Source organism: Chiloscyllium plagiosum, unplaced genomic scaffold, assembly GCF_037043375.1.
Source record: "Chiloscyllium plagiosum isolate Xiang-an unplaced genomic scaffold, Cpla_swu_hap1 HiC_scaffold_9, whole genome shotgun sequence".
Taxonomy (NCBI): Eukaryota; Metazoa; Chordata; class Chondrichthyes; order Orectolobiformes; family Hemiscylliidae; genus Chiloscyllium; species Chiloscyllium plagiosum.
In genome coordinates, this window is record NW_028270147.1 from 12,261,051 (window position 1) to 12,277,613 (window position 16,563).

The 16,563-nt window shown below is 43.8% G+C and overlaps 1 protein-coding gene across 1 annotated transcript in view; it reads left to right on the plus strand.

Annotated features, from left to right (window-relative positions):
* vtg3 (vitellogenin 3, phosvitinless) overlaps positions 1–16,563 on the plus strand; it is a 111,463-nt gene that overhangs the window by 67,632 nt on the left and 27,268 nt on the right. The window contains exons 22-25 of the mRNA XM_087990311.1: positions 5,344–6,534; positions 6,636–6,689; positions 10,245–10,361; positions 14,109–14,321. Of these exons, the coding sequence (XP_087846437.1) occupies positions 5,344–6,534; positions 6,636–6,689; positions 10,245–10,361; positions 14,109–14,321 (1,575 nt within the window). The remainder of the gene's footprint in view (positions 1–5,343; positions 6,535–6,635; positions 6,690–10,244; positions 10,362–14,108; positions 14,322–16,563) is intronic.

Genomic DNA, 16,563 nt, shown 5'->3' on the forward strand with positions numbered 1-16,563 from the left:
TGTGCAGGTCAGGTGAATTGGCCATGCTAAATTGCCCATAATGTCCAGGGATGGGTAGGCTAGTCGTGGGGAATGCAGGATTACAGGGATGATAGGTCTAGGTGGGACACTGTTAAGAGGGTCAGCATGGACTTGATGGGCCGAATGGCCTGTTTCTACACTGTAGGGATTCTATGAAGTTGCCTATCAGCTCTTTGACTCTCTGGCACAGTTTATTAGAACTGAGTGGCTTACCAAACTATTTTCAAGAGCAGTTAAAAATTAACCTTCTGTGGATCTGAAACCACATGTATACTAGACCGGCTAAGAAAAGCAGAATTCCTCCACCGAAGGTCATCAGTGAACTGAACTGAGTTTTTTTTAAATGACCATCTGACAGTTTCATCACCATCAGTGCTTTGTATAGCATTCTATTCCAGATTTTTTAATTCATTAAATTGAAATGACACCAGTTGTTGTGGGCAGGATTTGAATTCACTGAGTATTAACCCAGAGTTTTGTATTCACAGTAACATCCCTTTATTGCTACATCTCCTCTCAATAGTGCATCACCATTCTCTGTATATTCAAAATGTCCCATCAGAATCCTCAAAGCTAAATGTCACTGATTGGCTTTCCCTTGGGTGGAAGTGTCTACCTCCCTGGAAAATGCCATCACTTCGACAGTTGGTCAGGAAAGGTTTTAGATGCAAGATCCTGCTTAACCTGAAATACAAACTCAAAATATTGGAAGTGCTCAATAGGTCAATGAGCATCCTTAGAGGGTCAAATACTATTAATATTGCAAGTCATCAGGAGAACCAGTTCCTATCATTAGAATTTCTACATATGCAACAATTGTCTACATTGCATCTATGAACCTGGCTGGATGAGTACAGCTCCAACAAGTAGCTTTGCACTACCCTAAAGACCATGTGAACAACATGGGTATCACCCACCCACCATCTTTGATATTTATTATCTCCCCAATTGACGTATTTGTAATCTTGTGAGCATTTTCAGGCCCCCTATCTTAGGGAAGTCTTGCTGGTACTGGATGGTGTCTAGAGTAGGTTTGCAGGAATGATGATGAAGGGCTTGCCATATGAGGAATGGTTGAGGATTCTGGATCTGCGCTCATTGGAGTTTAGAAAGATGAGGAGTCTCTGATTTAAACTTACATAATACTGAGAGGCCTGGTTAGAGTGAAGATGTTTCCACCAGCAGGAGAGACTAGAACCTGAGGGCACAGCCTCAGAATGAAGTTGCAACCCTTTCAAACTGAGATGTGGAGGAATTTCTTCGGGGGGGGGGGGGTGTGGAATTTATGGAAACTCATTGTTGCAGAAGATTCTGGAGGCATTGAGTGTATTTAAGACAGAGATAAATAGGTTCTTGATTGGTAAGAGGAGCAAAAGTTATGGGGAGAAGGCAGGAGAATGGGGTTGAGAAACAGCCATGATCGAACAATGGAACAAAATTGATGGGCTGAATGACCTAATTCTATTCCTATATCTTATGGTCTTAATGTGTACTGACAATAAGACAAACTGAAGTAATTCACCAAGCCTCCTCTGACTGCATTTTCCAAGCTCTCAATCTCTACCACTTAGAAGGACAAGGGCAGCAGATGCTTGGGAACATCACCACCAGCAAGTTCCTTCCAAGTCACACCATCCTGACTTACAAACACCATTCCTTCACTATCGCTGGGTCAAATCCCCTCCCAAACCTTACTCAAAATTGGAGATGGATGTGGCAGTTTAAGGAGCCTGCTCATCATCACCTTTTCAGGGCAATTGGGGATGAGAAAATGCTGGTCTAACCTGTGACACCTACATCCCAGGCATGAATTAAGATAAAGAAGCAAACATCTTGTTTGCTGCATTTCTTTCTGCTGCTTAATATCAGATACCAAGAATAACTTACAATTATTTAGCAACTTTAATCTGGTGAAACAGCCCACAGTTCTTGACTGGAGCATTATCAGATAAAAAGTGAGAACAAACCAATGAAGCAAACTCTTAAGCCAAGGCATACAAGGCTATGAGTGCAGTGTTGGAAGAGGAAATTCAATTGATTAGGTGGTTATTTTTGACTAGTGTAGATTTGATGAACTGAAGGGCTTTTTCTGTGCTAAACACCTCTATGCCTGTGACTCTAGGACTAACATGAGGACAGGTAATCAAGCATTAATTCGAATAGGAGAAAGTGAGGACTGCAGATGCTGGAGATCAGAGTCGAAGAGTGTGGTGCTAGAAAAGCACAGCAGGTCAGGCAGCATCCGAGGAGCAGGAAAAGCGACATTTTGAATTCCTGATGAAGGGCTTATGCCTGAAACATCGATTCTCCTGCTCCTCGGATGCTGCCTGACCTGCTGTATTTTTCCAACACCACACTTTTCGATTCATTCAAGTACGTAAAGTATAAGCAAAACCTCGAAGGAGGAGAGAGAGGTGTCGAGACTAAAACAGTGTGTGGAGCAAATTTTAGAGTCGAGGTCTGAGGTCCCTGTTACAATCCAGATGCTGGTTGACAGCTTCTAATGGGATATTCCAAACTCTCAACAACAGCTTGCATTTATGGCGTTCCTTTAACAAGGTGAAAAATAAATCAATGCACTTAAGGGAGACTCAGGCAATAGTTAAGTGAGCACTTAAAATACCAGAAGTTATGGACCAAGTGCAGTTACCTGGCATTAGTGTAAGTTGATGTTTGTTTATTGGCATAGACATAGTGGGCCGAAGGGCATGTTTCTGTGTGGCTCTGTGAGTGAGAAAGAAATGATCCATTTTTATAGGAAGAACAAGGAGAGACAATGTAAACTTAAAGGCAGAATTCCCAAAAGGAAACAGAAGCAGAGGATCCTAGGTGACATTGCAATCAGATCCCCAGTGAGATCTCCCAAATTATTATTGCCTTCCAGGCAGATTACCTTACACTGTCAAGCTAGATCCTGAGGAAATATGAGTTGGCTCCCTTGGGCTACTCACCCAGTCCCTCAGTTGGTCACAACAAGATCAAGTTACAAAATTGCTCACCCTTTTTGGATACTTATCCCCAAGATCCAAATAAATTTATGTTTGAAAAGGGGCAAATTTAACCAGTATTTCTTGAAAAAATAATGAGTTTACTAATAGTAAATAAACATAGGAAGAAATAGTGATACTCCAAATTAGACACAAATTATAAATAAGAAGTGACTTCAAAGAGATAGAAGTGTAAAGAAATTATAAATTAATTGCTGGGTTCTCCATGAGGAGAAGGTGAGATGATGTTATAAGCTTTACGAAATGAATATGGTGGCACAGTGGTTAGCACTGCTGCCTCACAGCGCTGGAGACCTGGGTTCAATTCCTGCCTCAGGCGACTCTCTGTGTGGAGTTTGCACATTCTCCCCGTGTCTGCGTGGGTTTCCTCCGGGTGCTCCGGTTTCCTCCCACAATCCAAAAATGTGCAGGTTAGGTGAATTGGCCATGCTAAATTGCCCGTAGTGTTAGGTGAAGGGGGGAATGGGTCTGGGTGGGTTGCACTTCGTCGGGTTAGTGTGGACTTGTTGGGCTGAAGAGCCTGTTTCCACACTGTAAGTAATCTAATCTAATCATTGACATTAGCAGCTGATTTCAAGATTCTTGTTTTTGCAAGTTGGCAAAAATTCTTTTGGGGCCTTAAAGCCTTCCACATCCATCAAAGTTTTACCTGCACATCCACTAATATCATTTATTGTATCCGTTGCTCCCGATGCGGTCTCCTCTACATTGGGGAGACTGGACGCCTCCCAGCAGAGCGCTTTAGGGAACATCTCCAAGACACCCGCACCAATCAACCACACCGCCCCGTGGCCCAACATTTCAACTTCCCCTCCCACTCTGCCGAGGACATTGAGGTCCAGGGCCTCCTTCACCGCCGCTCCCTCACCACCAGACGCCTGGAGGAAGAACGCCTCTTCTTCCGCCTCGGAACAGTTCATCCCCAGGGCATCAATGTGGACTTCAACAGTTTCCTCATTTCTGCTTCCCCCACCTCACCCAGTTCCAACCTTCCAGCTCAGCACCGCCCTCATGACCGGTCCTACCAGCCTATCTTCCTTTCCACCTATCCACTCCACCCTCCTCTCTGACCTATCACCTTCACCCCACCCCCATTCACCCATTGTACTCTATGCTACTTTCTCCCCCCCCCCCCCACCTCCTCTCATTTATCTCTTCACTCTGCAGGCACCCAGCCTCTATTCCTGATGAAGGGCTTTTGCCCGAAACATCGATTTTTCTGCTCCTCGGATGCTGCCTGACCTGCTATGCTTTTCCAGTATCACTCTAGCCTAGAATGTTATGACAATTCAAGTATTCATCCAAGTACTTTTTAAAGTTTGTGAGGATTCTTGCCTCTACTACCCTCCCACGCTGTGCATACTAGATTCCTCTGGTGAAGAGACTTTTCCTCAAATCTTGTCTGAACCTGCTGACTTTCACCTTAAAATTACACCTCTTGTTATTAGCCCTTCAATGAGAGGGACACTTGCTTTCTATTTACCCTGTCCTTGCCCTTTATACACCTCAGTCCAGTCCTGTCTCAGCCTTCTGTGCCCCTAAAAAAACAACCTGACGCTATCCAGCCTCTCCCCATGAATCCATCCCAATCAACATTCTAGTGAATCTCCTCTGCACACCTCCAGTGCAATCGCTTCCTTCCTTCCTTTGGGGTAGCATGATGACTCAATGGCTATCACTGCTACCTCAAAACGCCAGACACCTAGGTTTGATTCCACCCTCGGGTGACTGTCTGTATGGAGTTTGCATATTTTCCCCATGTCTGCGTGGGTTTCCTCCGGGTGCTCTGGTTTCCTCCCACAGTCCAAAGATGTGCAGGTTAGATCTATTGGCCATGCTAAATTGCCGGTGGTGTCCAGGGATGTGCAGACTAGGTGGACTAGCCTTGGGAAATGCAGGGTTACAGGGATAGGGTAGGGCATTGTGGATCTGGGTGGGATGTTCTTCAGAGGGTCAGTGTGGGCTGAATGGCCTGCTTCCCCTAGGCAGGGATTCTATCATGCAGTGACCAGAACTACATATGGTGTGACCAAATCAAAGTATTATACAGCTCCAGCATAACCTCCTTGCTCTTATAATCTACACCAGGACTGATTAAAATCAACATCCTATATATCTTCTTAATCACCCTTTAAACCATTGTCCATCGCCTTCACGGATCTGAGGACAAACACCCAAGATGCCTCTGTTCCTCGGAGTTTCTGACTGAGCTACTATTCATTGAGTATCACCTTCTTCCAAAGTGCATCAATGTTTTTTTTTAATAAGTTATCTCTCAGAAATAATTGTCACCTATGGGTTAATTTGTCAACAGGTCAGACAGGAAGAAAGGTACACCACAAGCAGTTCATCAGCAAGTTCCCGAGGGTCAAGCAGAAAGTTGACAAGAACCACCAGAAAATCACATGAACATAAGAAACAGCAGACGCCGAACCAACACCGAACCCAGACAACACCCAGGAACGTGGATACCTTGCCCCAGGATCACCGCCAGCAAGAGAAACACAATAAACAACATGGGCCCAACCAGCATGGGCAACCTGAGCCAAAAGGAGTGTTATTTTCAAATGAGGAAAATAATGACCATCATGGAAAACCTCAGCATGGAGTATCACACCACAGGTCACATCGTTCAACCTCCTCTCTCTCATCTTCATCACAGTCAGGTCATAGTTCAAACCATCAGCATGAACGACGGAGATCAGAGAGTCATCGTTTAACCTCCTCTCTCTCATCTTCATCACAGTCAGGTCATAGTTCAAACCATCAGCATGAACGACGGAGATCAGAGAGTCATCATTCAACCTCCTCTAGTTCATCTTCGTCACAATCAAAGGGAATGCATAATTTACACCATCAGCATAAAAAGTTGAAACCAAAGACTGATCATTCAACCTCCTCTCTTTCATCTTCCTCACAGTCAAAGAAAAGGGATGGTGCACATCCTCATGAGAGATCATTAAATAAACAAAGTAGCCTTTCGCTCTCCAGTAGTTCTTCTTCAGTTGAGTCAGGGCACAAGAAAGAAGCTACACGACCAGCACATCATCACCCTGACAACAGAGAAAGATGTAAGGATGGCAACTGTAATAGAGAACAGCTCCAAAGACCTGCCCACAGACCCAACATCAGAAACAGCTCTTTGTCTTCAACTGAGTCCCGTGCCCAATCCAGCTCCTTTTCATCCTCGGGTAAGTCAGAGCGCACATCATCAAGCTCCTCGTCATCAAGTGAGTCAAGCTCCAGCCGGTTGTCAAAGCATCGGCGCAGTAAACCTTCTAGACGGCAACAATCCAGCTCTTCATCAAGAACTAGCAGTTCCAGCAGTTCCAGCAATTCCATGTCTTGGCACCAAAAGGCATGGTCATCTCCAAAGCATCGCGCTGCCACCAAAATATGCAAAAATGGTAAATGTATCCATGAAATTATCAAATCACGGTCAACCACTGTACATAAATTTAAGAGAGACCATAGGACCTGGATCTTCGACTCAAAATCAGAACAGGTAAAATCTTTCAGCATTGCCGCACCTTCATTTAACCACAACGTTTTGGAATGTTACAAAATACTTCTGACAATATGCTTTTATTTTGTCTATCGTTGTAGGAGGAAGCCAACTCAAACATGTTCCAACTCCGTTTTGAACCTCATAGTTACTCGGTATGATAAATTTGAGGGTCCAACAAATATCTTTGTCTTCACAATTGCATGTGTATCCAATGTGGTTTAATGTGGAGGAGCATTTAATTCATTCCACTGCTGTCTTTGCCTGGAGCTATTAATTGAATGGTTCCCATTTTAACTTTTAAGCTTCCACTCTCACCTAACACTCTCAACTCTGAGTCAGTGGCCTGTTAAATTCAAGCTCCACTGCAGGACTTGAGCAAATACATCAGATCTATAGTTAGATAGTACAGATAGTTCTTCTATAATGTGATGGTTGTGTTCTTGTGCAATCCTGCATTACACAGAAATTGCACTTAAAGTGTTGGCGATGTAATCATGTTACAGCCAACACACGCTTTAAAAGTTTGCACTTTAGAACCAGTATTCTCCAATTTGTCAATGGCGTTACAGCAAATTTCATTTAAAGAAATATGTGTTATAGCAGAACGACCTGTACTCCATTGCTGAAATGCTAAAATAAATATTTAAGGGATGTTGTAATGGGGTATAGTCCATATGTTCAAATGAATGCTACTTGGATATTTGCCATCTCAATCTCTTCTGCTTTCTTAAACACATTTGACCATGCTCCATTTTCCAGCACAATGGGATTGTCCTCACCAGTTTCTATCCTTATTATAGAGTCATAAAGTCATAAAGCATGGAAACAGACCCCTCAGTCCAACTCATCCATGTCAACCAAGTTTCCCAAACTAAGCTAATCCTATTTGTTATGTCTGGCCCATATCCCTCCAAACCTTTCCTGCTCATGTACCTGTCCAAATGTTTTTTAAATGTTGTAACTGTACCTGCATCTACCACTTCCTCTGGCAGTTCCTTCCACATACAAACCATCCTCAGTGTGAAAAAGTTGCCCCTCAAGTCATTTCCAAGCCTTTCTCCTCTCACCTTAAAAATATGCCCACTAGTTTTAAACTCCTCTACCCTAGGGAAAAGACCTTTGCTATTCACTGTAACTATACCCCTCAGGATTTTAGAAACCTCTATAAGGTCATCCCTCAACCTCCAAAGCTCCAGTGAAAAATGTCCCAGGCTATCCAGCCTACTTTTTTAACTCAAACCCTCCATCCCCAGAAAAATTCTCGTAAATCTTTTCTGAATCCTCTCCCATTTAATAATATCCTTCCTGTAGCAAAGTGACCAGAACTGTACACAGTACTCCAAAAGTGACATCACCATCACTAAGTGACATCATCCTGTGGACAACTGCAACATGACATCCCAACTCTTGTACTTCATGGTCTGAGCAATGAAGGCAAGTGTGTTAAATGCCTTCTCAATCACCCTGTCTACCTGTGGCCAACTTTTAAAGAATTAACTACCTGAACCTCCTGGTCTCTTTATACAACAACACTAACCAAGGCCTTACTATTAACAAGGAGAAAATTGTACAGAGACAAGGAGAACCTCTTCAAAGTAGACATCCTTGGAAGAGACTTCACAGTCACTCCCACCTTGATCTACCTATCATATCCCACCTTCATCTACCTATCACACCCCCACCTTGATCTACCTATCACACTCCTACCTTGATCTACCTATCACACCCCCACCTTGATCTACCTATCACACCCCCACCTTCATCTACCTATCACAGCACCTTCTTCATCTACCTATCACATTCCCAGCTATCCTCCACCCCAGCCCCATCCCCCTCCCATTTATCCTTCACCCCCCAGCCCACAAACCTCATTCCAGATGAAGAGTTGATGTCCAAAACTTTGACTCTCCTGCTCCTCAGATGCTGCCTGAACTGCTGTGCTTTTCACACTCTCGACCCTACTATTAACTGGTTAAGTCCTGCCCTTGTTTGTCTTAAAAAATGCAAAACCTCGCATTTATTGAAATTAAACTCCACCTGCCACACCTTAGCCCATTTGATCAAGATGCCTTTGTAATCTGAGATAACCTTCTTCACTGTCCACTACACTTCCAATTTTTATTGATCAGATCGTGCCATATCCAGCATTTGCTTGTGTTCCCATATCAGCAGACTTCCAGGGTTAAATCTGTCACTTCCCTCTTCCTGTACATCAAATATGGCAGATCATCATTTGAAACTGTGCAGTTGCTGTGTGTGTGCTGACAATACCCAGTTCTGCTTCTTGAACACCTTTCTCAAGTCCTCCATGTCTCCACATCCCCTTGTGGCCAGACTGCTGTTCTTGGTGATCAATAGTTCCCTCCAGTTAAACAGTAGAAAGATATTGTCTTCAGTTTCTATCATCAACAGTTCCCACCAATTTCACCTACACCACCAAGACACTCCCTTCCTTCTCCCACTCCCACTCCCTTTGATTGGCTAAATTTGAACTAGGGATGTTCCCAGTCTGATTACTTCAAGCCAAATTTCCAAACATCAGTATCTTCTCCATCATAAAGACCATTGGATTACAGCTCTGTAGTATTTTCAACCATGATTAATTCCAACTGCTTCAAATCTTTCATCTATTCTTTGTCACCTCTACACACACACTACCTGGTGACAGTGTTTTCCTGCTCTCTCACCTAAACTGTGTAAGTTTCAGTCACCCAAAACTCTAAATGGGTTTTCTTCTGTACTCCTGACAAAGCAACAGCTGGAATTAAGAATTCCTGGAAGCCATCTGGACTGACATTGCAGAATCTAGAGATTCAAAGATGTTGTCTTTTGGATGAGATGTTAAACCATGGAGGAATGCTTGTTCAAGTCGATCATTTAAAGCACAACAGTCTCCCAGTATCCCAAGCAAGAGTTGTTTTCCAAGTAGAGAAGCTGGAAAAAGCACAGCAGGTCAGGCAACATCCGAGGAGCAGGAAATGCAGTCCTCACTTTTGCCTGTTCTCTAAGAAGCACTACCAAAGTAATTGTTTATTTCAGTTCCTGTATGTGGGCCTTCCTTTGCACAAATTTGCTACTGCCATTTGACTATATAGCACCAATGAAAACATCCCTTTAGTGATACATGTCTGGTTGAGAAATATTCTGGGACAACTTCATGATATTATTTTAAAGAATCATAGAATAGAATTTCTACATTGTGGAAGCAAGCCATTCCACCCATCATTTCCACATCAGCCCTCTGAAGAGGATCCCAACCCCCTACCCTATAACCTCGTATTTACTATGACTAACCTACTGAGCCTGCATTTCCCTAGATGCTATGGTCAATTTAGTGTGACCAATCCACATCACCCTCATACATTTGTGATTCGGAAGTCATTTGGATTGTGGGAGCAAAGCAGAGAACCCAGAGGAAACCCACACAGACACAGGGAGAATGTACCAACTCTGCACAGATAGTCACCCAAGGATGGGATTGAACCCAGGTCCCTGGCTCTGTAAGGCAACACTGCTAACCACCTAGTCACCATAGTTGCTTGAATGTGAATTTGTGTGTATCTATCTATCACTCATTTTCTGTCTCTCTTTCTGTCTTTCTGTTTATCTCTCTCTCTCTGTCTCTTGCTATCTCTATCTATGAAACATATACAGGGTATTTGGTAAAGTTCCCAGATTTTACTAATGCAAGTGATCTTCAATTCCAGTCACGAAACAAAGGTCGATTAAGCTTTGAGTCATCATCTAGATCCAGCTCAGGATCTACAGCGAGTTTTTCCAGCTCATCTACCTCATCATCTTCATCTTCATCTTCATCGCAGCAGGTATATGTTAGCTAAATTATTTGAATAACCAGAATTGGTAATGGCTTGACTAATGAGTTAAAGGCAACTGCAGCAAATATCTAAGGTCTCTGCTTAATATATCTCTGGCAGGTAATGGTTAACCTGAATGGTCTGGTGTTATAGAGTCATAGAGCCTTTGGCCCAACTCCTCCATGCTGACCAGGTTTCCTAAACTGAACTAGTCCCATTTAAAACAAAGAATAAAGAACCTTACAGCACAGGGACAGGCCCTTCGGCCCTCCAAGCCTCACCGATCCAGATCCTCTATCTAAACCTGTCTCCTGTTTTCTAAGGATCTGTATCCCTTTGCTCCCTGCCCATTCATGTATCTGGCTAGATACATCTTAAATGATGCTATCATTCCCACCCCTACCATTTCCATTGGTAACACATTCCAGGCACCCAACACCCTCTGCATGAAGAGCATTCCCCATATATCTCCCCTAAACTTTTCCCATCTCACTTTGAACTCGTGAACCCTAGTAATTGGGTCCTCTACTCTTGCTATCCACCCTGTCTATACCTCTCATGATCTTGTAGGCCTCAATCAGGTCCCCCCAACATCCTTCTTTCCAATGAAAATAATCCTAATCCACTCAACCTCATCCTCCATACCAGGTAACATCCTGGTGAACCTCCTCTGCACCCCTCTCCAAAGCATCCACATCCTTTTGGTAGAGTGGCAACCAGAACTGTACGCAGTATTCCAAATGTGGCTAAACCAAAGTCCTATACAACTGTAACATGACCTGACAACTCTTGTACTCAATACCCTATCCGATGAAGGAAAGCATGCCATATGCCTTCTTGACCACTTTATTGACCTGCGTTGCCACCTTCAGGGAACGATGGACCTGAACACCTAAATCTCTCTGTACATCAATTTCCTCAGGAGTTTTCCATTTACTGTATAGTTCACTCTTGAATTGCACCTTCCAAAATGCATCACCTTGCATTTGTCCAGATTGAACTCCATCTGCCATTTCTCTGCCCAACTCTCCAATCTATCTATATCCTGCTGCACTCTCTGACAGTCCCCTTCACTATCTGCTACTCCACCAATCTTAGTGTCGTCTGCAAACTTGCTAATGAGGCAACCTACACCTTCCTCCAAATCATTTATGTACATCACAAACAAGTGGTCCCAGCACAGATCCCTGTGGGACACCACTGGTACAGGTGTCTATTTTGAGAAGCTCCCTTCCACCACCACTCTCTGTCTCCTGTTGCCCAACCAGTTCTCTATCCATCTAGCTAAAACACCTTGGATTCCATGCGACTTCACCTTCTTCATCAGCATAGCATGGGGAACGTCATCGAATGCCTTACATGTAAACAACATTCTCACAAATAAGTAGAATGGATGGCTTTGAGGTATGTAGAGAAGAGGTGTTGGAAATCCTGGAAAAGGTGAAAATAGATAAGTCCCCTGGGCCTGATGGCATTTATCCTAGGATTCTCTGGGAAGCAAGGGAGGAGATTGCAGAGCCATTGGCCTTGATTTTTATGTCCTCTTTGTCTACAGGAGTAGTGCCAGAAGACTGGAGGATAGCAAATGTGGTTCCCTTGTTCAAAAAGGGGAGTAGGGATAACCCTAGTAACTATAGGCCGGTGAGTCTCACTTCTGTTGTGGGCAAAGTCTTAGAGAGAATTGTAAGGGATAGGATTTATGCACATCTGGATAGGAATAATGTGATCAAGGATAGTCAGCATGGTTTTGTGAAGGGCAGGTCGTGCCTCACAAACCTTATTGAATTCTTTGAAAAGGTGACGAAGGAGGTTGATGAGGGGAAAGCGGTAGATGTGGTATATATGGATTTTAGTAAGGCGTTTGATAAGGTTCCCCATGGTAGGCTACTGCAGAAAATACGGAGATATGGCATTGAGGGTGAGTTGGAGGTTTGGATTAGGAATTGGATGGATGGAAGAAGACAGAGGGTAGTAGTTGATGGCAAAGTTTCTTCATGGAGTGCCGTCACTAGCGGTGTTCCGCAAGGATCTGTTTTGGGACCATTGCTGTTTGTCATTTTTATAAATGACCTGGAAGAGGGGTTAGAAGGTTGGGTGAGCAAGTTTGCGGATGATACGAAAGTCGGAGGAGTTGTTGACAGTGAGGAAGGAAGTGGCAGGTTACAGCAGGATATAGAGAAGCTGCAGAGCTGGGCAGAAAGGTGGCAAATGGAATTCAATGTAGCTAAATGTGAGGTGATTCACTTTGGGAAGAATAACAAAAAGATGGGGTACTGGGCTAATGGTCGGATACTTGGTAGTGTGGATGAGCAGAGGGATCTTGGTGTCCATGTACACAGATCTCTGAAAGTTGCCACCCAGGTAAATAGTGCGGTGAGGAAGGCATATGGCGTACTGGCTTTTATTGGTAGAGGAATTGAGTTCCGGAGTCCTGAGGTCATGATGCAGTTGTATAAAACTCTGGTGCGACCGCATCTGGAATATTGTGTGCAGTTTTGGTCGCCATACTATAGGAAGGATGTGGAGGCACTGGAACGGGTGCAGAGGAGGTTTACCAGGATGTTGCCTGGTATGGAAGGAAGATCGTATGAGGATAGACTGAGACACTTGGGGCTGTTTTCATTGGAGAAAAGAAGGTTTAGGGGTGACTTGATTGAGGTGTACAAGATGATTAGGGGGTTAGATAGGGTTGACAGTGTGAACCTTTTCCCGCGTATGGAGTCGGGTATTAGAAGGGGGCATAGCTTTAAATTAAGGGGGGGTAGATATAGGACTGAAGTTAGGGGTAGGTTCTTCACTCAGCGAGTCGTAAGTTCATGGAATGCCCTGCCAGCAGCAGTGGTGGACTCTCCCTCTTTATGGGCATTTAAGCGGGCATTGGATAGGTATATGGAGGATAGTGGGTTAGTATAGGTTAGGTGGGCTTGGATCGGCGCAACATCGAGGGCCAAAGGGCCTGTACTGCGCTGTATTCTTCTATGTTCTATGTTCTATCTACCTCCCTTCCCTCATCAATCAACTTTGTCACCTCTTCAAAGAATTCTATTAGGTCTGTAAGACATGAACTTCCCTGTAGAAAACCATGCTGCCTATCACTGATAAGCCCATTTTCTTTCAAATGGGTATATATCCTATCCTTTAGTATCTTCTCCAGTAGTTTCCCTACCACTGACGTCAGGATCACAGGTCTATAATTACCTGGATTATCCGTACTATTTTTCTTAACAAGGGGACAACATTAGCAATTCTCCAGTTCCCTGGCATCTCCCCCATATTCAAGAATGCTGCAAAGGTATCTGTTAAAGCCCCAGCTATTTCCTCTCTCACTTCTCTTAGTAACCTGGGATAGATCCCATCCGGACCTGGGGACTTGACCACCTTAATGCCTTTTAGAGTACCCAACACTTCCTACTTATGCTGACTTGACCTAGAGTAATTGAAGATCTATCCCTCACCTCAACATCTCCTCGGTGAATACTGATGCAAAGTACTCATTAAGAATCTCACCCATTTTCTCTGACTCCGCGCATATCCTTCCTTCTTTGTCCTTCAGTGGGCCAACTCTTTCCCTAAAACTTTCCAGGTGACATAATGTTAAATATTGTCTGTGAAACATTTTGGGATGTTGTTAACTATGTTAAAGTTATGACATAAATGGCTGCTACATTTACAATTAAATGCAATGGCCTGAAGCATTCTCCATGAATATTTCTGAGTAAGAATCTGTGTGCTCTTATTTAAATTTTCCACCCTCAGTCTTGGTTCCTTGGAGACTCTGTGCCACCAATATTTTCACTGCTAACCCGAGCCATCATGATGGATGACAAAGAGAAAGGTTATGAGACAAAGGCCTATGTGGATAATTCAATGGACCAACGAGCATTACAACTATTTGTGGATGAACTTCAAGAAGGAGGAAGCTGGCGAGCTTGTGTTGGTGCTGAGATGCCTAACGTGCACAGAGCATTGGTAATGTACAACAGGGAAACCACATGGGTCTTATCAAAATCTGTATTATTTCTGGATAGAACACTAAAAAAATCCACATTTTCTTCTCTGGGATGCCCAAATATTCAGTATTGGATTATTGGAAGGGTTTAATAAGATAAAAGGATTAGATAGCATAGACACAGAAACCCAATTTTCTCTCAAGAATGTCAGAACATAATCTTAAAATTAGAACTCATTTATTCAGGACGAAAATCAGGAAGCACAATTTCCTTAAAAACAGAAGAAATCTACAAAGGTGATGAGAGACAATTTTTTTAGGAATTGGGAACGCCATTCAGCTCCTGTGGCCTGTTCACCCATTCAGTCAGACCATCGCTAATCCGAATCGCAAATCCTTTCTCCTTCTTTCCACCCATTGATGTCTGAAGTAGTTGCACAGAGTCCGGTGTCCAGTTACCAAGTCACCTCTTATTTACACATGCATAGTACACTGGCTGTGACCAGCCAGCTCAGAGTCATCTGAGGAGTTTCTAATCTCCTGGTGATAATTTTTTCTTTCTTTTTAGAGAAACAAACCAAAAATCCAAAAACACAAAAGATTGAGGTGGATAGATTTGTGTAAGCAAAGGATATTGTAGTGATTGGAACTAGGTGGACCATGTTAACTACGAGGTTCTTGATTGGGGTTGTTAACCTGGGACAATCAGGAATGCCTTAGCCGACCGATATAACCAGGAGAAAAAGAAAGTATATATATAAAACCAGGAGATTAGAATCTCCTCAGTTGAGGATTGACTCTGAGCTGGCTGGTGCTATAGTCAATGTGCTCTTGCTGGTACTGAGGAGAAGAGGAGTGTCTTTGTTGAGGGAAGATATTTGTTTCTTTTCAGTTTAAGTTTCTTTACTGTTTGTTTGTGCTTTCTTTTTTCTTTATGTTTGAACTGTATTCAGCTGCACAGGCAGCCACCACTACTGCTGCTACTGCTTTAGCCTGGGCCTGCTCCTACCACCGCAGCCTGGGCCTTGCCTGCACCTCTGCTGCTGCTGCCTCGGACTGTCACTAAAAAAAAACAGGAGAATGCAAAATATATATATATATATATATCTCCTCAGATGCCTCCATGCCGGCTAGCTACTGTCTGTGTACTCTTGGTCTGAGACATTGCCCTCCTTTGTTTTGTATTTTTGGATTTTTGGTTTGTATCTCTAAAAAGAAAGAAAAAATTATCACCAGGAGATTAGAAACTCCTCAGATGACTCTGAGCTGGCTGGTCACAGCCAGTGTACTATGCATGTGTAAATAACAGGTGACTTGGTAACTGGACACCGGACTCTGTGCAACTACTTCAGACATCAATGGGTGGAAAGAAGGAGAAAGGATTTGCGATTCGGATTAGCGATGGACTGACTGAATGGGTGAACAGGCCACAGGAGCTGAATGGCATTCCCAATTCATAAAAAAAGACTTTGCTTGTGTCAGTGCTTGGCGCATCATGTTACTTTCGCAAAATGGACTTTTACCTCCAAGGGATACAGAGAGAGGGCAGAAAGGTTGACATAAGGAATGTTGGATCAGCCATGATCCAATTGAATGGTGGAGGAGGCTTGAGGGGCCAAATGGCCTACTCTTGTTCCTATTTCTTATGACCTTATGCACCACGGTTGAAAAGGGAGTTTTTTTTCAAAAGGTGCTGATTCTGACACAGAGCTTTATTGCGTGAGGGAATGAGTGTGAGAGTGAATGAGGGAAGGAGGGAGAGAATAAGTGAGTATGAGAGTGAGTGAGCGAGGGAGGGAATGAGTGAGTGTGAGAGTGAGTGAGGGAATGAGTGAGTGTGGGAGGGAATGAGCGAGTGTGAGACTGTGAGTGAGGGAGTGAATGAGTGAATGTGAGTGTGACTGAGGGAGGGAGGGAATGAATGAGTGTGAGGGTGGGTGAAGGAGGGAATGAGTGAGTGTGAGGGTGAGGGAGGGAATGAGTGAGTGTGGGAGGGAATGAGCGAGTGTGAGAGTCAGTGAGTGAGGGAGGGAATGAGTGAATGTGAGTGTGACTGAGGGAGGGAGGGAGAGAATGAGTGATTGTGAGAGTGAGAGAGGGAAGGAATGAATGAGAGTGAGGGTGGGTAAGGGAGGGAATGAGTGAGTATGAGAGTGAGGGAGGGAGAGAGTGAGTATGAGAGCGAGCGAGGGAGGGAATGAGTGAGTGTGAGAGTGAGTGAGGGATTGAGTGAGTGTGGGAGGGAATGAGTGAGTGTGAGAG